This window comes from Anomaloglossus baeobatrachus, chromosome 4 (genome assembly GCF_048569485.1).
Source record: "Anomaloglossus baeobatrachus isolate aAnoBae1 chromosome 4, aAnoBae1.hap1, whole genome shotgun sequence".
NCBI classification, from domain to species: Eukaryota; Metazoa; Chordata; class Amphibia; order Anura; family Aromobatidae; genus Anomaloglossus; species Anomaloglossus baeobatrachus.
Window position 1 is genome coordinate 243,642,248 of NC_134356.1, and position 24,563 is coordinate 243,666,810.

The 24,563-nt window shown below is 49.0% G+C and overlaps 1 protein-coding gene across 3 annotated transcripts in view; it reads right to left on the minus strand.

Moving 5' to 3' along the window:
• Window positions 1-24,563, minus strand: part of LIN7A (lin-7 cell polarity scaffold A) — a 144,076-nt gene that overhangs the window by 19,421 nt on the left and 100,092 nt on the right. For all 3 annotated transcript variants that reach the window (XM_075344759.1, XM_075344760.1, XM_075344761.1), the window contains exon 4: window positions 13,330-13,539. In XM_075344759.1, the coding sequence (XP_075200874.1) occupies window positions 13,330-13,539 (210 nt within the window). The remainder of the gene's footprint in view (window positions 1-13,329; window positions 13,540-24,563) is intronic.

Consider the following 24,563-nt stretch of genomic DNA (forward strand, 5'->3'; position numbering starts at 1 on the left):
CAGGTCAGATCGCTGGTCAGATCGCTGCTGCATCGCTAAGTGTGAAGGTACCCTTAGTATAAGGCTATTATGTGGTACAGTATCAAATGCCTTTGTACTTCTGTCTCTCTAAATGCTTATCTTACTATCCTTATAGGTAGGAGAAGATGTAGCAGATAAAAGATAGGATAGGACTGATTGTTAGACTGTATCGGGTGTATTTTTAGTCCTTAATTACGGAGACAAATAGGTCTCTGTAGAAGCTGTAACATATTTTTAATCAAAGAAAATTCCCAGTTCCACTTGGCTTAAAACTTTACTTTTTATCACTTTATATGAAACAGAGCATGTTAAATGACACTGAGCTTTTCAAGCCTCACGAGTAATGAACTAAACTGTCATTCAGACTGTAAGGCTTAAAATGCGTCAGCATCACTTAACATGCCGACTATAGCGAATCTGTCAGCTTCAGCAGGCTACCAGCGACAGACTTAACGCAAGCCACTGGGCTTAACAGATCCCAAGGGCGCACTGGCAATCACTTCAGAGACACCCAGTTTGCGTCCACAGAGTCGCAGCTGGCCGGTGAAGTGTGTCGAGGGAAAAGCCATCAGATAGCTGTGTCAGGACAAGAAGATTGTGAACAATAGAAAAATGAGATACCAAAAACATAATAAGAGAAATATCGGATTTCAAGTTCAGGGAGGCAGGTAGAAGAGTAATCATACAACTCAGGGGTAAAATTCAAAGAGGCATTTAAGAAGTTGAACAGTAGATCATACTTAGGACAGAGGTCAGGACAGAGTACAAAGGATCGATCCGGTATATGTTAATTCAGTACAAAAACTGGCAATAAACAGGTGGACCATTAGGATTTAAGTAGGGCACTGTGACCCAAAACTAGCCACTGAACCTACCCTACTATTTGGCTATGACACCGACTGTAATTTATAAGAAGCAATAAAAGTAAAAGTTTAATTCAACTAGTCCTAGACAATTCCAGAAACATCTTGGAGTTCATTACGAGCATAATTCGTTCCGGGAGTGTGCTCTTAAACCAAGTTACTCTTATATCAAAGCAAATTTTCCCTTAGGAAATAATTGAAATTCAGACAATTTGTTCCACAACCCAGAAATATGTACTGTAATTATACAAACTTATTACAGTTATACAAAATAATCTATATATATAACTGCCTTATTCTGTCTGTCTTGCTCCAAAATTGTGTCCTTACGGTGACATGTTCTTACGGTGACAAACAGCGGATTGGCTGCTGGGCTCGCCATGGCCCCGCCCCCCCCGCACGGATTGGCCGCTCGCCCAGGCTCCGCCCCCCACACGGAATGGCCTCTCGCCCCGAGGTGAGCGCATCAAGGTCCTGCAGCGGCGGAACACACACACACGCACACACATAAGAACAGACACACACACACACTCACTCACACTCACTCACTCTCACTCACTCACTCACTCTCACTCTCTCACTCACTCACTCTCACTCACATTCACTCACACTCACACACTCACTCACACTCACTCACTCACACTCATTCACTCAATCACACTCACTCACACTCACACTCATTCACCCACTCACACTCACACACTCACTCACACACTCACTCACACTCACCCACTCACACTCACTCACACTCACTCTCACACACTCACTCTCACACACTCACTCACACTCACTCACACTCACACACTCACTCTCACTCACTCTCTCACACTCACACTCACTCACACTCACTCACACTCACACTCACTCACTCACACTCACCCACTCACACTCACTCACACTCACCCACTCACACACACTCACTCTCACTCACTCACTCACACCCACACTCACGCACACTCACTCACAACATCCAGTGATATCGCTTGCTTCTCGGCGGCGATACTGTGCGTGCAGTGACCTTCCAGGACCTGCCGGAGGATCACATGGCCGGAAGCATGTGGTACCTCCGGATGTTGTGATTGTGTGAGCGCATATGTGCGATATCGTCCGTGTGTGTGTGTGTGAGTGTATGCGATCGGATGTGTGTGAGTGTGTTCTGATGTGTGAGTGTCTGTGTGTGAGTGTATGCGATCGGATCTGTGAGTGTCGGCAGAGGAGCACGGCGTGCAGCACAGCTGCTGGGACCGCCCACCGGTGGGCACAGGGAGAACTGAGGTGTGTGTGTGAGTGTATGCGATCAGATGTGTGCGTGTATACTGTCTGATGTGTGACTGTAAAGCACGATGGGGGGTGCGCAGCATGGGGGATGGAGCACGATGGGGAGTGCGCAGCATGGGGGATGGGGCACGATGGGGAGTGCGCAGCATGGGTGATGGAGCACGTTTGGGAGTGCGCAGCATGGGGGATAGAGCACGATGGGGAGTGCGCAGCATGGGGGATGGAGCACGTTTGGGAGTACGCAGCATGGGGATGGAGCACGATGGGGAATGCGCAGCATGGGGGATGGAGCACAATGGGGAATGCGCAGCATGGGGATGGAGCACAATGTGGAGTGCGCAGCATGGAGGATGGAGCACGATGGGGGTGTGCAGCATGGGGGATGGAGCCCGATGGGGGGTGCACACCTCCCCCCAAAACACACACACACACACACTGCCACACACGCACTGCACAACACACCACACACACACTGGGAACCACAAACACTGCCCTACACAGATACCCACACACACAGACAACGCTGCACACACACAACACCCAACACACAAACACCGCGGCACACACAAATATGCGCACATACCGCACAACATACACATTGCACAAAACATACCTCCCCCTCAAAACACACACACACACCCCACACCCACACAAACCGTGCAACACACACACACAACGATACAGACACACAGCGCTCCACAAATAACGCAACACACAAACAACACCGCTCTCACCCCCCGCCACACCCAGACACCACCCAGAACATGTACAGCACCCTACACAAACACTGGGTAACTACACACAACAACATCTATATATATATATATATATATATATATATATATATATATATATATAACAAAAATCATACATTAACTACACAATACGTAAATTCTAGAATACCCGATGCGTAGAATCGGGCCACCTTCTAGTGTGTTATATTCATATAAAATGATTACAGTACACTAAAACATAAACCAAATTAAACTGCACATTAGCTTACATTACAATTATTGGTGTGCGGGAGGTACAGTATAAGCAATGTATGGTGACAGGTTCCCTTTAAAACTTAAAAAATGACGGTTAAATAATTCTTGTCTATGGTTAACTTATGATCGAAATAAATTAAATTACTCAATAAGATTAATACTCATTGAGTTCCTCTACTGACATTGTAGGTAGATGCCAAATATAGCAAGCATCATACTATGCTATGACAAACTCTCACAGAAAATACACGATTCACAAATATGGGTGTGTGATGCCCTGGGCAAGCCAGGGGTCACAGGTCATCACACCACCACACCCTACATCCCAGTTAGGAACACCAAAGCTACTGAAATCCTTGTTGCCTTCCTCCAGGGGCTGATGTTCACACCAGGGGGTGGGCCAGGCGGTTGGCTCCGCCCACCGAAGAGTACACAGCCCTGGAGGCGGGAGAACCAGGCAGTTGAGTTAAGGAGTCAAGAGAGGGAAGTGAAGGAGTAAACAGTGGAGTGGTAGAGGAGCTAAGTGAAGTGAAAGTGAAGTAGTGGAGCAAAGTAGAAAAGGAGTAAAAGTGAGAGCAGAAAGGCCTGAAGTCAGCAAGGTCATCAGCGGTGACAGTCTGGAGTGGGACTGCTCGGAGGTTGCTGGAAGGACCGCGGACGGTTAGTGGCCCGGCGGTCTGGAGCAGTATACGAAGAACAGTCAGCACCAGGGCAGGGGCCTCTCGGACCCCGGCAAGGCTAGGAGTCGCCATAATTTGCCAAATCCGTCAGTGAAGGGGACGTTTGTCTCCAAACAACCAAGTCCCGACTGAAGGCAACAGTCCAACCATTGAGGAGAGACACCGCCACCGCCAGGGCACCAATTTCTCAGGGCCAGCGCCTGCGGGCAAAGTAGGGCTCCTCCGGCCCATATCCAAGCCGGGGAGCGGGTTACCGGTGGGAACCCATCGCTACCAACAAAGAAACATTAGGTGCAGGACAAAGGGACATCACCGTCACCTACTGGGAGAGCAAGTGCAGCCGTCCGTGGGAACCGTCTTTCCAGCCGTGTGGTTTACCGAAAAACTGTGTCAACGTCTCAGGCTGAGTGAGTACCACAGTGCCGCAAGGCACAGCGCTGCCCCCGCGTCCCTGCGCCCACCAAGCCCTGCATCTCCCAACTCATCACTGGGCCCCGGGATCACCCACCCCTACCCACGGAGGGGCAACACAACAACTGGCTGCTCCATACCATCCTTCCCGGGATCCCCATACAGAGCAGCGGTGGTGCCAACAAATCACCACAACCGTGGGTGGCGTCACGGACCATAAACAATCCCCACACCAAACAACCCCCTTTCACTCACGGGCGAGGAGCGCCGCTCGAGAGTCCCCGGGATCCGGCCCATCGCTCGAGCCACCGAGCAGCGGCAGCAGCAGGCCGCAGCGGCAGCTGGACCCGAGCAGCAGTGGGAGAGCGCGGCATCCCCTCCTCCGCCCACGACAACTTGGCGTCACGAACAGGATCTGCCGTTGGGTAGAGGTGCGCCTTGTGACCGCCGGAGGTATCCGGCTGAAAATTTCCAGAAGTCGCCATCTTTGGCGCGAAAAGTTCCCGCTCGAGCGTCTTCTCGAGTAGCAGAGGCGCGAAGGCCAAAACTCCGCCCCAATAAAGGAGGGGCCGGAAAGAAGCTAAGGGGGACGTGATGGCGGCTGGCTGCATGTGAGCGCAGCTATAAAAGCAGGGACGCCAGGACTCTGCAGTCACCCTGTTCCTGGAAGGAGTTGCCAGCAGAATGTGGATGCCGTCCCGTAGCACCGTAGCCCCCGCGCCGGGAACCGCGGCGTGGGTGGAATTCCGTACCGCGCAGCTCTACCTGAGGCTGCAGGTCAAGATGCAGCTCCTCCTGGAGGAGTGGGAGACCGACATGGCGGACGTTATAGCCACCGTGCGGAGACGCGAGGAGGAGGCGGAGGAAGGGAGGGTGAGTGACCCACGCCCCTATGTCCCCGAGGGACCGGTCGCTGCGGCTGAGGGACCCGGTCCAAACCCTCTCCCTCCGCTGCCTCCTTCGCCACCCGTCCCGGAGGCCGTGACCCCGCCACTAGGCCCGCTGCCACCGCAACCGGTAGCGATACCCAGCCCGTCCGCCCTCGCGGACCGACCTGCAGTCAGAGCCCATGGCAAGTCGGAGGTGCTGCCATGGAAGGCCCTGAAGTCTGCACCGGAGGCAGTCCCTGAGAAGTTCCCCGAGCCGGAGCTGGTGACCCGTTCCGAGCCGAAGGCCCAGCCGCGGAAAGCCCCTGTGCCCATCCCCCACACCTCGGCCGAGGTGGCGCCGGGTTGTCGCTGTAAGGCGGTGCCCAAGGCCAAGACACCGCGGGACCTGCCACCCAGAGCCCTGACAGTGGGCAACGTCCAGGATGTCCCGCGGGGCCTGATCCGTGCGCCGGAGCTCGCAGCAGCACCGTATTGGGACAGGGAGCCGGTACCGCTGGGCCTGGAGATCGGTGAGCGGGAGAGGAAGAAGGCCGAGCTAGTGGCCAGAGCTATAAGGGAGAAAGAAAATCTCCGCCAGGCCATGTTCCGTGTCCAGGGCCCGCTGTACGAGGGGCAGGTGAGGTGGTTTGATGTCCGCCGGGGCTAGGGGTTTATTTATGAACCGGGCCTGGAGGCCAAAGTGTTTGTAGCCCGGCGGGATGTGAATGCCCACCTGCCTGAAGAGCACCCCAGCCGTAATCTGATGCCGGGGGATATTGTGCAGTATACCCGGCACTGTGGAGAGAGGGGGTGGTTTGCCCTAGATGCCAAACTGCGGGGCAGCCAGGAGAGCAGAGTGAGTCCTGCACCCCCTCCCTCGGATGAAGCTGAAGGTCCGGAGTAGGGCAGCGGAGCACCGTTGTCCAGTCCCCGTTGGGACCCCCTGTTTAAAAGTTGAAGAGTTTAAAATGGAAAATGATTACCGTGTACTTCACCTGATTAACAGTGATTGAACCGGCCGGAGCCGGCACCGTTGTCCCCGTGGGGACCGTTTAAAAAGTTTGCATGGGAACTATCCATGGACAAGCTCGTGAACTTGCAGGGCAACCACAAACGTTAAGTGGCTTGTAAATAAGTTGTTTTACCGTACCGTTTTCCGCAGTTGCCGCCTCCGGAGAGGCAGGTTGGAGGGAGGGCCCTCAGCAGAGCAGGCTGGGGCCCAGCCACCAAAGGAACCGGTGGCTACCCTCTGGAGGGGAAGGACAGATCCCGCTCGGGTAACTGGTGCTGGACTTGGGTCAAGGGGTGCTGCCTGGGCTTTAGGGGCAGCATCAGGGCCAGGTTGCTTGGGTGGGAGAGAGCGGAAACCGTACCCGTAAAACCGTTTAGTAACATTTAAGAAATGTGCCTCCCGTTGTGGGATGATGTTATGATTTATATGTTACCGTTTACTTTTATACATTTACAGAAAATAAAACCGGTGTTGGATGGGCAGCCCGCGGACGGTCTGCATTTTGCTAAGGGGGAATGTGATGCCCTGGGCAAGCCAGGGGTCACAGGTCATCACACCACCACACCCTACATCCCAGTTAGGAACACCAAAGCTACTGAAATCCTTGTTGCCTTCCTCCAGGGGCTGATGTTCACACCAGGGGGTGGGCCAGGCGGTTGGCTCCGCCCACCGAGGAGTACACAGCCCTGGAGGCGGGAGAACCAGGCAGTTGAGTTAAGGAGTCAAGAGAGGGAAGTGAAGGAGTAAACAGTGGAGTGGTAGAGGAGCTAAGTGAAGTGAAAGTGAAGTAGTAGTGGAGCAAAGTAGAAAAGGAGTAAAAGTGAGAGCAGAAAGGCCTGAAGTTAGTCCAGCTGTGTGCAGGACAGAGTCAGCAAGGTCAGCAACGGCGGTGACAGTCTGGAGTGGGACTGCTCGGAGGTTGCTGGAAGGACCGCGGACGGTTAGTGGCCCGGCGGTCTGGAGCAGTATACGAAGAACAGTCAGCACCAGGGCAGGGGCCTCTCAGACCCCGGCAAGGCTAGGAGTCACCATAATTTGCCAAATCCGTCAGTGAAGGGGACGTCTGTCTCCAAACAACCAAGTCTCGACTGAAGGCAACAGTCCAACCATTGAGGAGAGACACCGCCACCGCCAGGGCACCAGTTTCTCAGGGCCAGCGCCTGCGGGCAAAGTAGGGCTCCTCCGGCCCATATCCAAGCCGGGGAGCGGGTTACCGGTGGGAACCCATCGCTACCAACAAAGAAACATTAGGTGCAGGACAAAGGGACATCACCGTCACCTACTGGGAGAGCAAGTGCAGCCGTCCATGGGAACCGTCTTTCCAGCCGTGTGGTTTACCGAAAAACTGTGTCAACGTCTCAGGCTGAGTGAGTACCACAGTGCCGCAAGGCACAGCACTGCCCCCGCGTCCCTGCGCCCACCAAGCCCTGCATCTCCCAACTCATCACTGGGCCCCGGGATCACCCACCCTTACCCACGGAGGGGCAACACAACAACTGGCTGCTCCATACCATCCTTCCCGGGATCCCCATACAGAGCAGCGGTGGTGCCAACAAATCACCACAACCGTGGGTGGCGTCACGGACAATAAACAATCCCCACACCAAACAACCCCCTTTCACTCACGGGCGAGGAGCGCCGCTCGAGAGTCCCCGGGATCCGGCCCATCGCTCGAGCCACCGAGCAGCGGCAGCAGCAGGCCGCAGCGGCAGCCGGACCCGGGCAGCAGTGGGAGAGCGCAGCGTCCCCTCCTCCGCCCGCGACAGGTGTTTTATTACAGGGGTGGTAATGGTGGAGAGAGCTACACTATTGTTGAAAAACCATATCAAATACAATTTTGCTGCAGATTTATAAAATTGAGTTTTTCTCCTGTTGTTATGATAAAATCTAATTGTAAAATCCCAAAGTTTTTAGTGATGTGCCTTCATTACCTTTGTTCTTGACTCAACCTGCCCTGAAATGTGCTGTACTGGTTAGCAGAAAGAAGTACAATACTGTATCCACAAATGGAAATTGATAAAAATGCTATATAGTATTTACTGCACTATATAATGGTATACTGTATACTGCACATATGTACAGACAGTTTCCTCCAGAGCGGGGAGAGCGCGGTGAAATAACAGAATCAGAAGTGTGCACATTGAGTATTTACTCTTATTGCAAAGCATTGCTCTTAAACCAAGTTACACATTTTTAGAAAGCCTTGCTTGTCTTGCAAAATGCTCTCAAACCAGGTTACTCTTAATCCAAGGTTCCACTGTATATATTATTATTATTATTTATTATTTATTATTATAGCGCCATTTATTCCATGGCGCTTTACAAGTGAAAGAGGGTATACGTACAACAATCATTAACAGTACAAAACAGACTGGTATAGGAGGAGAGAGGAACCTGCCCGCGAGGGCTCACAGTCTACAGGGAATGGGTGATGGTACAATAGGTGAGGACAGAGCTGGTTGCACAGTGGTCTATTGGACTGAGGGCTATTGTAGGTTGTAGGCTTGTTGGAAGAGGTGGGTCTTGAGGTTCCTCTTGAAGCTTTCCACGGTAGGGGAGAGTCTGATGTGCTGAGGTAGAGCGTTCCAGAGTATGGGGGATGCACGGGAGAAATCTTGTACGCGATTGTGGGAAAAGGAGATGAGAGAAGAGCGGAGAAGGAGATCTTGTGAGGATCTGAGGTTGCGTGCAGGTAGGTACCGGGAGACTAGGTCACAGATGTAGGGAGGAGACAGGTTGTGCATGGCTTTGTATGTCATGGTGAGTGTTTTGAACTGGACTCGTTGGGTGATGGGAAGCCAGTGAAGGGATTGGAAGAGTGGCGAGGCTGGGGAATAGCGAGGGGAGAGGTGGATTAAGCAGGCCGCAGAGTTTAGGATAGATTGGAGGGGTACAAGAGTGTTGGAAGGGAGGCCAGAGAGCAGGAGGTTGCAGTAGTCGAGGCGGGAGATGATGAGGGCATGCACTAATGTTTTTGCTGATTCTTGGTTAAGGAAAGCACGGATCTGGGAGATGTTTTTGAGTTGTAATCGGCATGAGTTGAAGAGGGCTTGGATGTGTGGCTTGAAGGATAGAGCAGAGTCGAGGGTCACGCCAAGGCAACGAGCTTGTGAGACTGGGGAGAGTAAGCAACCATCGAGTTTGATGGAAAGGCTTATATATATATATATATATATATATATATATATATATATATATATATATATATATATATATATAATATATATATAATCTTCTTGTCAATCAGCTATACACTTTACTCTGCTTTTTTTTACTTTTGGAACTCCGAAAGTTCTTAGGCACCAATCTCTGAAATGCCCCATGGAGCACATGGGCAACAGTGGTCACAGAAACAATGGATGTGTAATGCTAGCAGCTGAGAGTGGGTGTGGATCCACTGGACCACTGGTAGGACCCTGGCTTGCCCTGATGGGGGAGAGGCTTCACTAAGAAGCTACCAAGTATTCACCAGAGCCTCTGATAGTGAGGATGGGCTTGGCTGTTTGTTAACGCTAGGGACTACTTCAAGGGTAAAGCCCAGGACAGTGGCAACTGAGTTTAGCTATGTGACAGCAGGAAAGGGATATGGACACAGACAGGACAGGTACTGAAAAAAGGCTGGGAAGACACAGGAACTAAGGCTGGTCAGGAATAGGTACACAGGAACAGGCATAGGACATAAGGCATAGAACATCAGGCACAGGACATCAGGAAGCACATCGGTCATCTGGTTATAGGTTCAGGACTTCAGAATACAGATTCAGGACATCAGACTTCAGGGTCACCATTCCGGTACAAGACATCAGTAAAGAGACCGGACATCAGACACAAGTCATCAGGCATAGATCACCAGGCACAAGAAATCTGGCAGAAGACATCGGCTATCAGGTTTCAGGTACAGGACACCAGGCTCAGAACATCAGGGACAGGTGAAGAATACCAGGCTGGTATCAGGAGGAGACATAGACACAGACAGGACAGATCCAGAAACACAGATAGGATTACAACAGACACAGTAATTTTTGCTAGCAGAAATGGAGCTGGACACAGGCAGACCAGACAACCAAGCTGGACCAACACACTAGAGCTACGTCAGAAACCTAGTGAGTGGCTTTGCCTCCTCCCATCAGGGGAGAGGGCCTTAAGCTGGTGTCACACACAGCGACAACGACAACGACGTCGCTGCTACGTCACCATTTTCTGTGACGTTGCAGCGACGTCCCGTCGCTGTCGCTGTGTGTGACATCCAGCAACGACCTGGCCCCTGCTGTGAGGTCGCCGGTCGTTGCTGAATGTCCAGCTTCATTTTTTTGTCGTCACTCTCCCGCTGTGACACACACATCGCTGTGTGTGACAGCGAGAGAGCGACGAAATGAAGCGAGCATGGAGCAGGAGCCGGCGTCTGGCAGCTGCGGTAAGCTGTAACCAGCGTAAACATCGGGTAACCAAGGGAAGACCTTTCCCTGGTTACCCGATATTTACCTTCGTTACCAGCCTCCGCCCTTGCTGCCAGTGCCGGCTCCTGCACTGTGACATGTGGCTGCAGTACACATCGGGTAACTAACCCGATGTATACTGTAGCAAGGAGAGCAAGGAGCCAGCGCTAAGCTGTGTGCGCGGCTCCCTGCTCTCTGCACTGTGACATGTCGCTGCAGTACACATCGGGTTAATTAACCCGATGTGTACTGTGCCTAGGAGAGCAAGGAGCCAGCGCTAAGCGTGGCTCCCTGCTCTCTGCACATGTAGCGACGTTATGATCGCTGCTGCGTCGCTGTGTTTGACAGCTAAGCAGCGATCATAACAGGGACTTACAAGGTCGCTGTTACGTCACAGAAAATGGTGATGTAACAGCGACGTCGTTGTCGCTGTCGCTTAGTGTGAACCCAGCTTTAAATACCTGGTGCCTCTCAATGATAGCCTGGGGACAACTTTGCAAGGTGCTCCCCCTGACCCTTAAAGGCACAGGAAGTATACTTGTGTGCCTCCTGAGCAAGGGCCAGAAAATCCCACGCGGCTATGTGGGAGAGCAGAAGACCACAAGGATAAGTCGGTGGCCAGGGAGCTAACTGCAGCGGGGTATAACTACTGGGCTACAGGGAAAGGAGAATGCAGGGCCATAGGCGCTAGAACGGGATGGGACGCCAGTGTTTTCAGAGACAGAGATGCTGGCACTACAGTATGTGACGCCGTAGCTGAAGGACCAGCAGGGATAATCAGAGTGACTCTGCTGAAGTGGTAGGAAATTTATCTTGTGAATATAAAATAATATATATATTTATTGTTTTATAAAAACTCTCATTATGGAGAACCTTTTCGAAAACCTTAGACTAGCCCTTTACAAGGAAACGATCAGCAGGTTTTTCTCTTATAGGCTGCGGCCACCACCAGTGAGCACTTATATACCGCATTCTAGAATAATATATATAAGAGCCCAGGCCACTCTGTATAACGTAAAAAACACCTTTATAATACTCCCCTATAGAGCAGTCCGGTCCAGTGGGTGTCGCTGCTCTTGGTCCGGCGACTCCTTTATCTTGTGCGATCACTGCCCTCCTGACCAGCTCCATGTGCATGATACATCCTGTGTCATTCACACAGAGGCCTCCATTGTGCTACTTTGATCTGCCAGGCTGAGGGCAGATCAAAGTACAGTAGTGCGCATGCGTGGGAGGTCTTTGACCTTTCCTCATACCTGCGCATTACAGTACTTTGCTCAGCCCTCAGCAGGGCAGATGAAAGTGCGCATGTGCAGGAGCTCAATGGAGGCCTCTGTGTGAATGACACAGGATGCTTTATTTACATGGGGTTGGGCAGGAGGACAGTGATCACACAAGTTGGAGAAGGCGCCAAACCGAGATCAGCGACACCCATCGAACCGGACTGCCCCCAGGTGATTATTATAAAGGTGGTTTTTACATTATACTGAACGGCCTTACCTCTTATATACAGTATTCAAGAATGCTGTATATAAGGTCTTACTTGGGGTGGCCGCAGCTCATAAGGGAAAAACCTGGTGACAGGTTCCCTTTAAAACTTAAAAAAATGACGGTTAAATAATTCTTGTCTATGGTTAACTTATGACCGACATAAATTAAATTACTCAATAAGATTAATACTCATTGAGTTCCTCTACTGACATTGTAGGTAGATGCCACGTATAGCAAGCATCATACTATGCTATGACAAACTCTCACAGAAAATACACAATTCACAAATATGGGTGTTTTATTACAGGGGTGGTAATGGTGGAGAGAGCTACATTATTGTTGAAAAACCATATCAAATACAATTTTGCTGCAGATTTATAAAATTGAGTTTTTCTCCTGTTGTTATGATAAAATCTAATTGTAAAATCCCAAAGTTTTTAGTGATGTGCCTTCATTACCTTTGTTCTTGACTCAACCTGCCCTGAAATGAGTGGTAAAAAAGTACCACCTTTTTAAAACATGTCTTTGCAATACTTAGACACAAATACCGTAGCATATTCATTGTATGATTATGTGTAGCCAATCAGTGGTTGCTACATGAATTGAAGCATCAACCATAAAAATGTACAGACTGATAGTCATTTAAAACACTATTTTCTTAGGCAGATGGCAATTTAGATGTATACTGATTGATCAGTAATGAAAGCATCAGTGCGCATACGCTGCCCTTGTTCTCGGCAGCGCAAGTCCTGTTTAAACGGGACAATGCGCTGCCGAGAACAAAGATCTTTTGTGCAAACAATTTCAACCAATGAATAGGCCTTCTCCAGTTTACTTTCATAGATTATCATAAAACTAGCATTTTTAGGAATGCTCATTCATGATAATTGTGCAGGATAAATGGACTCTTTGATTATCTCTACCTATCTTCTCGATAACCTGAAACGGAGCTGCTTAGGGTTAAGGCCACTTCACACATAACGAGATCGTGAACGAGATCGTTGCTACGTCACAGTTTCTGTGACGCAACAACGACTTCACTAGCGATCTCGTCATGTTTGACACGTACCAACGATCCGCCGCCTGCTGTGAAATCGTTGGTCGATGCTGAACAGCCTGGGCCATTTTTGGCTCATTGGAGTCCTGCTGGGCAGGATGGATCTGTATGTTTGACACCTACCTACGATTTGGTAACGACCTAGATTAGAACTTTAGTATTTAGTATTGTGGAAACGGATAAGACTTGATAAGTCAACAGATAGGAGAACATTATCCATACCACTCCATTCACTGAAAGCAGTTGATCTCCCCTTTTAAGTCCTCCTTGTCGCTCCGCCACACCACCTGGAATTATGCGACTGATATAAATTGGTGAATTCTGCTCTTTTCCTCCCATGACATTAAATCCAAGGCCTTCATCAGTTTTAGGCAGCTCCACAACACGAGGGTGAGAATGGCCTTCACTGGCAGCAAATGCAGCAACCGTTGCCTAAAATAAAAGTGCATATGTTTCATAAGAACTTATAAAGGAAATAAATAAAAAATAAACTTGGCTGTTATCCTGTCATCTTGACAAAAGATGCAAGCAGTTAACATAAGTACTGTTATAATAAGAAGTAAATGATGGTTGTGTTTGTACCAAGATGAAGGAAGATATACGTGTAAGTAGAGAACAATATACACTATACACGAAAAGTTAGGAATATTTTGCTTTTGGGTGAAATTTATGTAAAACGTAATCATCTCATCTGAAATAATGTATTGAAACAAAAGCCAACAACAGTGGTGGGTATAACCCTAAATGTCAATATCTGAACAACTTGTCATGTGGCCTTGAGCATCAATTACAGCTTGACAAGAACGTCTCATGCTGTTCACAACTTGAATTATTGTCTGCTGAGGCATGGCCTCTCCCTGTTCATGAAGGGCATCCCTCAGGTTCTGGGGGACAGAGTTACAAACCTAAAAAGGTGACTCAGATTATCCCATAGGTTTTCTATGGGATTCACATCTGGAGAATGTACAAGCCACCCCATTTGAGGTACCCTAGTCTCCAGAAGCCGTTTCCTAATGATGCAACCTTGATGAGCTGGAGCATTGTCCTCCATGATGATGAAATTAGGCCTGTGTTGTTCATGCAGAGGCACAAAGACTGGAAGTATGATGTTACTCAAGTAGTAGGGCCTTGACACTGTACTATTCACAAAGTGTGGGGCAGTTCTGTATTGACTAGAAACACCTGCCCACACTATAACACCACCACCAAAGGTTCATCTGGTGCCAACAGTGGCTGATGCATAGCGCTCTCCTTGACATCACCAACAAAATTGGTGGCCATCATTTCTGCTCAGTTTGAATTGACTTTCATCAGTGACCAGAACTGAGGCCCACTTTACCCTCGTCCAGCAAGGCAATGATGCCTGTGCCTGGTGATGTGGTCAGGTACCCTTGTAGGTCACCTAGCACGCATACCACGCTGATGTAAATGGTTTCAAATGGTCTGATGTGACACTTGGGTGCCTATCACCTCCCTTAAATGTGCCTGGAGTTGTGTGGCATTCATCATATGGTTGCAAAGGGCATTTTTCACAATGAAGCAGTCATCAGTGTGGGATATGGTCAAAGGACATCCACTTCTAAGCCTTTCTGTGACTCTTCCAGTCTCTCTGTATCTCTGTTGCAGCCTTCTGATGATACTCTGTGACACTCTTAAGTTCAGTGGCCACTTCAATCTGAGAACATCATGCTTAAATCCTCAGAATGGCAAGGTACTGTTGATCAATATTTTTTTTTAGGTGTCATCCTGGTCTAATGTTGCCAAATATGTGAACCGTATAATGAGGAGGACTGTTTAAATACCAGTTTTAATTGAATCCCCAAAATGTATTAGGTGATTCATGGATCAAACGCCTGTTGTGAATTTTGCCATTAAGCTCCTTGTTAGAGAACAGCAAGTCGGAGAAACATTGAACAGTTGAACATGTAAAACTAAACAAAACCCTTAAAATCTTATTCTTTATTAGTTTATCTATTATAAACAGGTATACAGATAGAAACACAGATGCAGATTGTATGTATAGTTCAAGAATGATTTGAAATATGCACCAGAAGGACAGTTAGGACAGGGGCTCTGAACCCTAGAAGAAGTGCTATGCATATTGTCATCCTAAAAAACCATCAGCGATGCATATACATACATTGGTTATGTTGGGTGCTATAACTCTCTACAACATATGTGACTATTTAATGAGTACCAGCCTTATTCTAGTGCTGATTCGCATTCTAGGTAATTTTTTTTGCTGGCTACAATCCAGCATAGTCTTAAATAGAGATATAGAGGGATAGCTGCCGAGAAGTGGGGTGGACACATCGCAACCTTAGGGTGCTGACTCGCCCACCCTAGGGCTATGGGACACCCGGTGCCGGGCCGGACTAGTCCGGGGGTCGTCAGTGGTGGCGGGGCCCGACTCCGTGGCCCTGGTGGGTGTCAATTAAATATGGCTGGTGACTTGGGGGTGAATAAAGTTTATGGTTGTCGTGACGCCACCTGTGGTTTGCGGCTATTAAGCTGCCACTGCTGTATGGGGCCTCCGGGGCTGATGGAATGGCAGCTTGGATGGTCCTGCTCCCCACAGGTGGAGCGGTACCCCGGGGCAACAGTTGGTGCTCGTGAGAGTCTGTGGTGTGATGTTGTGTGAATAATACGGTGCAGGGCCGACAGGCAGTGAAAGAAACAGGCACAAACAGTAGTCTGTTTACCTTCTCCTCTTTTACTTGGCAACAGTTTAGTCCAGGGAGACCGTCACAGGTGGTAAAAATGATCCGGCCGGCCTGGAAGTGCCTGGGGGTGATCTCTTTGGCCAGTTGAGTATGAGGCCTACTCCCTGCTCTTTCTTTTCTTCTACAGGACCCTGCACTCTGAATTTAGCAATGGCCCTCTTGCTGCTGGGACCGGTGGTTCGTCCCTTTTTCTGTATGGTAGGCTGCGCAGGCCCTCTCGGGTGCTTCTCTGCTGGAGTCCACACCGGGCCTTTGGAATGCAGCTGTACCTTCAGATTGCTGATGGGCCAGGGGGCTTGCAGCTCTCCTGCCCTCCGGATTCGGCCACCAGGGAAGGATTTTATACCCTGGCAACCACAGACTCCGATGTCTGAGTCTCTTCTGTGCCCCTCTGCAAATCTTGCTTCACTGGGCCAAGCTATTCCAGCTCTAGGCCCCAGTTCCACAAGACAGCACTACTCTGCGTCTGCCCTCTCTGCTCTCTCTACACAGACTGAACACTAACTCCTCCCTCATGTCAGACTTGAGGAATGCTCCCTGGAACTCCAGGTTCAGAGCTCCCCCTGCTGGCCTGAGGGAGAAACTGCGTTGGATGTTGAACTTACTGGCCAATGATTCCCCCGATTACCTCCCGGCTCAGCATTAACCCTTTGGAGGGGCAATGCTGTTGTGGCGACCAGGTCCTGGGGCGCCACAGTGCCAATGTCCGTCGTTAGGTAAGGCATAATATTCTACGGTTCAGAGCTTCTCCCATGTCCTTCCGATGCATTTTTCAAATAATTCTTCAACCATGCATACGATCTGCAACTCTATTTGTATTTGTATGCCTGTTTTTAATATATAAACTATTAAAGAATAAGATTTTAAGGATTTTTGGTAAGTCTTACAATATAAAGGCCCCATACATTTTAATCACTTCAGTGTTTTACACCCAGTTGGACGAGCATTCAAAAGTTTAGAGAAGGTCACATTAAGTTAATCTGAAAAGGTCAGAGTGCATTTTAGGATCATCCTGATATTTCACCCGAAAGCCAAATATCCCTAACATTTTGTGAGTAGTGTACAGTATGTTCATTAAAAGAAACAAATCCAACAAATTTACATATTGTATCTAAATAGATGTACAAAAACCTCCTTTATCAAATGTGCTTACATACCTCTCAACATCAAAGCAAATATCATCTTCCAAAGGGAGAGAAACATCTTCTTATCCTAAGTAGGCATGTTTCTACAGAAATTAGCTGCTTTTTATTCTGACAGGATGGAAACATTGAGGGTGGAGCCAGCAGGGGGCGCTAAAGACTATAATAGGACATAATGGTGCAATGCTTTAGTGTTGCTAGGGTGCATTATTAGGGTTTAAACAAGGCAGCACAAGAGCTAATTAAATCCTTCAGCCTAAGTGTATTAGGCCTGAATTCTCAAAATGTAAATATTAATTCTAATAATCCAGAAACAGCCACAGCTTGGCTTTTATGGGAATAATCATTCAGTGTTAACCCTGTGTGAGAACAAGCTGTTTGCAGGGATTTTTATATATTATCACTATCTACACTCTCTGATTCTCATGAATGAGCGTTCCAAGTCTAAACAGACTGCCGGTCAAATTAGAAATGAGCATAGCGCTCAATCATCAGGTGAAATTATTTGATTTACACAAACCTTGTTCTTGGTAGCATAATATCCTGTGTAAACAATATGCAGAATATGTACAATATGCAGAATATATATACGCTGAAAGATCTATTACAGATCGTTCAGTGTGCATCGGAAGTGGAGTCTACCTATATAAACAGCAAAAATATTGGCGGTCTGCAGTCATTTATCTCTGCCATCGCATGAGCTACAGTAAATGGACCCATGACCATTTACATTGCATCTGACATAGTTGTGTTAGATCAGTAGGGTACCTGATATTGAGACACTCCAGTGCTGTGCAATATTAAAGGTGTACTCCGGGGAGAAAAAAAAAATTCTAATCACTGGGCCCTCCAACTTTAAAGATCTGATCTATAGTGCTATTTCCCATTGTCACAGTACCTGTAATTCAGTGTGACACTGGAGGTGTTCCTTGCTGCTCCTCCACCCTTCTGGGACATTATATCTCACATCAAGGGGGCATGGCTTGCTCAATGCTACAATTAGCCACCATCCCCCTGAAAATATCAGCTATCCTGCCATCCGAGAACAGGGAGCGTGGTCTTCTCCTGTGTCTAGTAACAAACTGCACCCTCAAATCTAATTTCTTGCCATGCGACAACAGGGAGCTTTTGCTGGTGTTTTGTAGCTGCCAGCGCTCTGATAATATCTGCTTCCTTTCAATCTTAGATCAGGGAGCGTGCCACGCCCTTACACCACCCCCTGGTCTTGGATGACAGGGAAGTAGTCAGTGGGCTGGCAACTAAAAGATACCAGGACCAACCCAAGTCCCCTCATGTGTGATGTGAAGTCCCAGAAGTGAGGGGGAGCAACAAGGAGCAGCTCCAGCATTACACTGAATTACAGGTACTGTGAGGAAGGGAAATAGCGATAAGTATCTCATCTTTAGAGTTTGAGGACATGGCCATTAGAATAATTTTTATCTCCCCAGACTACCCCTTTGAGGATTGTGATCAATTATATAAATGTTTGAATATCTGGTATGTACAGTTTGTTTTAGTCCTTTCTTGATTACTTGCATTACTTTCCCGCCATGACTACTTTTGAGTTGTAATTTTGAATGACACCATTCATTTTACCACATCATATGCTTTAAACATACAGCAAGTGAAATAAGTATTGAAGACGTAAACAATTTTAAAAGTCAATACATTTCTAAAGAGGTTATTGTGATTGTGGCCCAATCTTCCACACATTCTTCAAATCCTGAATGTTCTCTGGGCTCGGAGCTTTAGTTCCTTCCTTAAATTTTCTAATGGATTCAAGTCAGGTGATTGGCTGGGCCATTCTAGCAGCTTTATATTATTTCTTTGAAACCAATTGAGAGTTTCCTTGGCTGTGTGTTTGTGATCATTGTTTGCTGAAATGTCCATTTTCTTCATAATCCTTGTAGATGTCAGCAGAATTTTATCGAAAATGTCTTGGTACATTTTTCTATTCATCCTTCCTTCAATTACATTAAGTTTTCCAGTGCCATATGCTGAGGAACAGCCCCACACCATTATGTTCCCATCTCCAAACTTCACTGATGGTGTGGTATTTTTGGGTCATTATTCAGTGACTTTTGGTCTCCAAATATGGTGTGTTTTATGGCATCAAAAGAGTTAAATTTTGGTCTCATCTGATCTGACTATATTTTCCTAGTATCTCACAGGCTTATGTAAATGTTGTTGAGAAAGTTTAAATGCGCTTGAATGTGCTTTGTGTTCAGCAATGGAGTATTGAGTGGTGAGCGTGAAAACAGGCTATTAATATTTTTTTTTAAAACAATAGCACCTGCTAATTCCAGGTCTATCTGTATCTGTAACTTTTCTCCTCTGTCTGATATCTTGGGGTGAGCACCTGATAATGCCTGGTTTATGGTAAAAATATGTTCTTTCCACATTCGGTTAATGACCCCAAGAGTATTCACTGGAACGTACATTAGTTTAGAAATTGTTCTGCAACCAATGCCATTAGTATTTATTACAACAATAAGGTTGCAAAGGTCTTGAGACAGATCACTAGTTTTACCTATCGTGAATTGTTTCTTGTGTGTCACTTTGGTAATGAAACACATTTTTATAGTTCATCGGTTGAACCAGATGATAATGTTTTTCACTTAGTGACAGGATTGTTTTCTAACTACAGATAGATTGATGTCATGATTTTCTATGGCTTTTTGGATCTCTCTTCATGTGTTCAATACTCTTTCTCTGTCATTTCTCATTATTACACATAACTTAATTTAGGGATATCTATGCTTCATTTCTTTGCCTGTGTGGATTTGACGGTTTGTTGCTGACATCTGGTGAGAAATTCATGTCAATAGCACCTTTATAAATATATTTACTTGAAAATTAGTGACTTGTTCAATATTTATTTTGCTCACTGTAAGTACAGTGATACAGAGTGTGATTGCAATGATGATACCAAACTTGTATAGTTTTTTTATATTATTTTAGTGGTTAGAAAGAATATAGAAATTTGAAAAAAAAATTGTTTGTCGCCATTCTGCAAAACCCTTAACTTAGTAATTTAGCAATTTTTCTGTCAATGGCTTGTATTTGTGTAACAATCTGTGGTTTTCATTGGTGTCATATGTGATGTATTGATAGGTTTTTGAGGTTCAATGTGTAGCGCCTCTGAAAACCTCAGGGCACTACAAGGAACTGCATCCTCTAGGGGATGCAGGACCTACCCCCTGGGACCTGGAGTACCAGTGCCGATTCCACCAATACACATCTAAATCCTAGTTCTCCTCATCACACTGGGCATAGAGGGTTAACCATGTAAGGGGATGGTCGCCATGGGAACGAGTCCCTGGATATAGCCAGCCTGGTGGGAGGGGTCAGTTAGTGAGTGGAGTCTGAGAAGTTGAAAGCACACAGGAGAGGTGTGCAGGCACAGGAGAGAAGTCGCCAGGACGGGTACCGGGATACTGCTGGGACCGGAGCATGCACGGGGCACAGGGCCCTAGGTCAAATGTCAAGTTTCAAACGGTTTGATAAATACCTGCACAGTGAAGATACCTTCATGGACTTCATCGAACTAAATAATCCGGGGGCATCAGCAGTAAACTAGGATCGGGGTTCGGACACTTACCTACCCGCAGCGTCCGCACTGCCCACCATACAGAGAAGGAGACTGTACCCCAAAAGAGACAGTCAGGGTTCCCAAATACTCCACGCTACAGAGACCCAATCTACAGAGAGTGCCGTGGACAGAGCAACCTGGGTCACTACATTGGCACTGATACTCCCCAGCAAGCCGGGGCTCCATGTGAGTAGAGATTGTTAAAGTTAACCTGGTGTGGTCTCCATCATTATACATCATACATCTCCCAGGCACACCCCTACCTGCGAAGGGCCTACCACCATAGCTGCCACTATCACCAACCCTGGGAGTACCCACGTTGGGCAGCGGCGGTTCTCCATTTCTAACCGTAACCTGCAGGTGGCGTTACGAACATTAACTCTATTATCCCCTGTAAATAGCCCCCTTTTATTAGGCGTCCCCAGGGCACGGGCCCGGGCAACGGCCACCTGAAGTGACATTCCTGTTTGCAACCACCCAGGAACGAGTACCCCCATCCCTGGGCGACACACATACAGTGATTGAAAAACAGCAATACTGGCATTTTGATCTTTTTTCTTTCTAGTCCTGATAGGGGATCACTTGTGCTATTTACTGCAATTCTTCAGTTTTGAAAAATCTATCTTTTTAAGGGCACAGAGACAATGGTGACAAGGATGTTATGATGGTCGTGTACGCCTAAAGTCTTGCAGAGGAGTGGGAGGCAGAAACACAGATATTGATGATGACTGCCCAGCTCCTGCACACATTTATTATATAGCAGCTCACAATTCAGCCTTCCGACTACATTTATAATATATTAGCTAATTTAAGAGACTATAGAGGGGAGGATAATCATAGTGTTACCACTGCAGGCAGAAATGTGATGCTGTACATTATGGGATTTTTAGTAGTGCATAAAGGAAGAAAATTGCAGGACTTAAGCGGGCTTTACACTCTGCGATCTCGCTAGCGAGGTCGCAAGCGACCGTAACCGCCCCCGTCGGTTGTGCGACAAGGGAAAATCGCTGCCCGTCGCGCTCAACTTCACTTACCCCCGTCACACGGACTTAGGGGGGGCTTTACACATTGTGACATCGCTACTGACATATCGTCGGGGGCACGTTGTTAGTGACGCACATCAGGCGCCGGTAGCGACATCGCAACGTGTAATTCCTAGGTGTGACGATGAACGAGCACAGAAGCGTACAATATCACTGATCTGTGTAACATCGTTCATTTCCATAATGTCAGTTTGACCGCAGGTACGATGTTGTTTGTCGTTCCTGCAGTTCCACACATCGCTGTGTGTAAACCCGCAGGAGCGACAAACATCTCCTTACCTGCGTCACACCGGCAATGCGGAAGGGAGAAGGTGGGTGGGATGTTATGTCCCGCTCATCTCCGCCCCTCTGCTTCTATTGGCCTGCCGATTAGTGATGTCGCGGTGACATCGCTGTGACGCCGAACGCACCTCCCCCTTGAAGGAGGGATTGTTCGGCGGTCACAGCGACGTCGCCGACCAGGTATGTGCATGTGAAGCTGCCGTAGTGATAATGTTCGCTACGGCAGCAGTCACCACATATCGCATGTGCGACGGGGGCGGGTGCTATTGCGCTGGACAACGTGTAAAGCCCGCCTTACCTGTCCTGCGACGTCGCTCTTGCCAGCGATCCGCCTCTTTTCTAAGGGGGCGGGTCTTGTGGCGTCACACGGCAGGCATCCAATAGAAGCGGAGGGGCGGAGATGAGCTGGACGTAAACATCCCGCCCACCTCCTTCCTTCCACATTGGCGGTGGAGGCAGGTAAGGAGATGTTCCTCGCTCCTGCGGTATCACACATAGCGATGTGTGATGCCGCAGGAACGAGGAACAACATCGCTAATTAGAAGAGAATGACTTTTTGTTTTAGGACGACCTCTCCACGGCAAACTATTTTGGCCGCTTTTGCGATCGTTTTAGGTCGCACATAAGTGTCACACACTGCGATATCGTTAATGACGCTTGATGTGCGTCACAAACAAGACAACCCCGACGATCAGGGCCATATTTACCATTAGGCACCCGTGGTCCGGTGCCTGGGGCGGCGGGTTGCAGGGGGGCGGCGCCAAGGGCGAGAGTAAAAAAAAAAAATAATAATAATAGTCTTTGCGGGGGGGTCAGGTGTTAGTTGGTCCCGTTTTTAATTTGTATTAGCGTCTTAAACGCTAATACAAATCATCCTCCATACCTGCTCCCTGCGCGAGGGCACTTCCGGGGTCACAAGCTGCAATCAGCTCCCTGGCCTGGCGCGCTCACTGATGACATCACGGGCAGCGCGATGAGTCACCTCACCACTGCCGGCGTCTCTGCAGACTGTGTGCCGCTGAGGAGCTGAGGAGAGAAGTCACCGGAGCCGGGAGGTAGGCGCTGTAGAGCCGAAGATAGCGGTGGCAGCCGGCAGGGTGTAATCTGCATGGGACAGGGGCAGCAGCCATAGGGGGCGCTCTATGGGAAAAAGAGGTGCATGGGGTATAATCTGTGTGGGACAGGGGCAGCAGCCATAGGGGGCTCTCTATATAGGAAAGGGGGTGCATGGAGGGGAATCTCTATGGGGCAGGGGCAGCAGCCATAGGGGGCGCACTGTATAGGAAAGGGGGTGCATGGAGGGGGATCTCTATGGGCCAGGGGCAGCAGCCATAGGGGGCGCTCTATGTAGGAAAGGGGGTGCATGGAGGGGGATCTCTATGGGGCAGGAGCAGCAGCCATAGGGGGCGCTCTAAATAGGAAAGGGGGTGCATGGAGGGGGATCTCTATGGGGCAGGGGGCAGCAGCCATAGGGGGCGCGCTGTATAGGAAAGGGGGTGCATGGAGGGGGATCTCTATGGGGCAGGAGCAGCAGCCATAGGGGGCGCACTATATAGGAAAGGGGGTGCATGGAGGGGGATCTCTATGGGGAAAGGGGCAGCAGCCATAGGGGGCGCACTGTATAGGAAAGGGGGTGCATGGAAAGGGATCTCTATAGGGCAGGGGCAGCAGCCATAGGGGGCACGCTGTATTGGAAAGGGGGTGCATGGAGGGGGATCTCTATGGGGCTGGGGCAGCAGCCATAGGGGACACGCTGTATAGGAAAGGGGGTGCATGGAGGGGGATCTCTAAGGGGCAGGGGCAGCAGCCATAGGGGGCGCTCTATATAGGAAAGGGGGTGCATGGAGGGAAATCTCTATGGGGCAGGGGCAGCAGCCATAGGGGGCGCACTGTATAGGAAAGGGGGTGCATGGAGGGGGATCTCTATGGGGCAGGGGCAGCAGCCATAGGGGGAGCTCTATGGGAAAAAGAAGTGCATGGGGTATAATCTGTGTGGGACAGGGGCAGCAGCCATAGGGGGCGCTCTATATAGGAAAGGGGGTGCATGGAGGAGAATCTATGGGGCAGGGGCAGCAGCCATAGGGGGCGCACTGTATAGGAAAGGGGGTGCATGGAGGGGAATCTCTATGGGGCAGGGGCAGCAGCCATAGGGGGCGCTCTATGTAGGAAAGGGGGTGCATGGAGGGGGATCTCTATGGGGCAGGAGCAGCAGCCATAGGGGGCGCTCTAAATAGGAAAGGGGGTGCATGGAGGGGGATCTCTATGGGGCAGGGGGCAGCAGCCATAGCGGGCGCGCTGTATAGGAAAGGGGGTGAATGAAGGGGGATCTCTATGGGGCAGGAGCAGCAGCCATAGGGGGCGCTCTATATAGGAAAGGGGGTGCATGGAGGGGGATCTCTATGGGGCAAGGGCAGCAGCCATAGGGGGCACGCTGTATTGGAAAGGGGGTGCATGGAGGGGGATCTCTATGGGGCTGGGGCAGCAGCCATAGGGGGCATGCTGTATAGGAAAGGGGGTGCATGGAAAGGGATCTCTATAGGGCAGGGGCAGCAGCCATAGGGGGCACGCTGTATTGGAAAGGGGATGCATGGAGGGGGATCTCTATGGGGCTGGGGCAGCAGCCATAGGGGGCATGCTGTATAGGAAAGGGGGTGCATGGAGGGGGATCTCTATG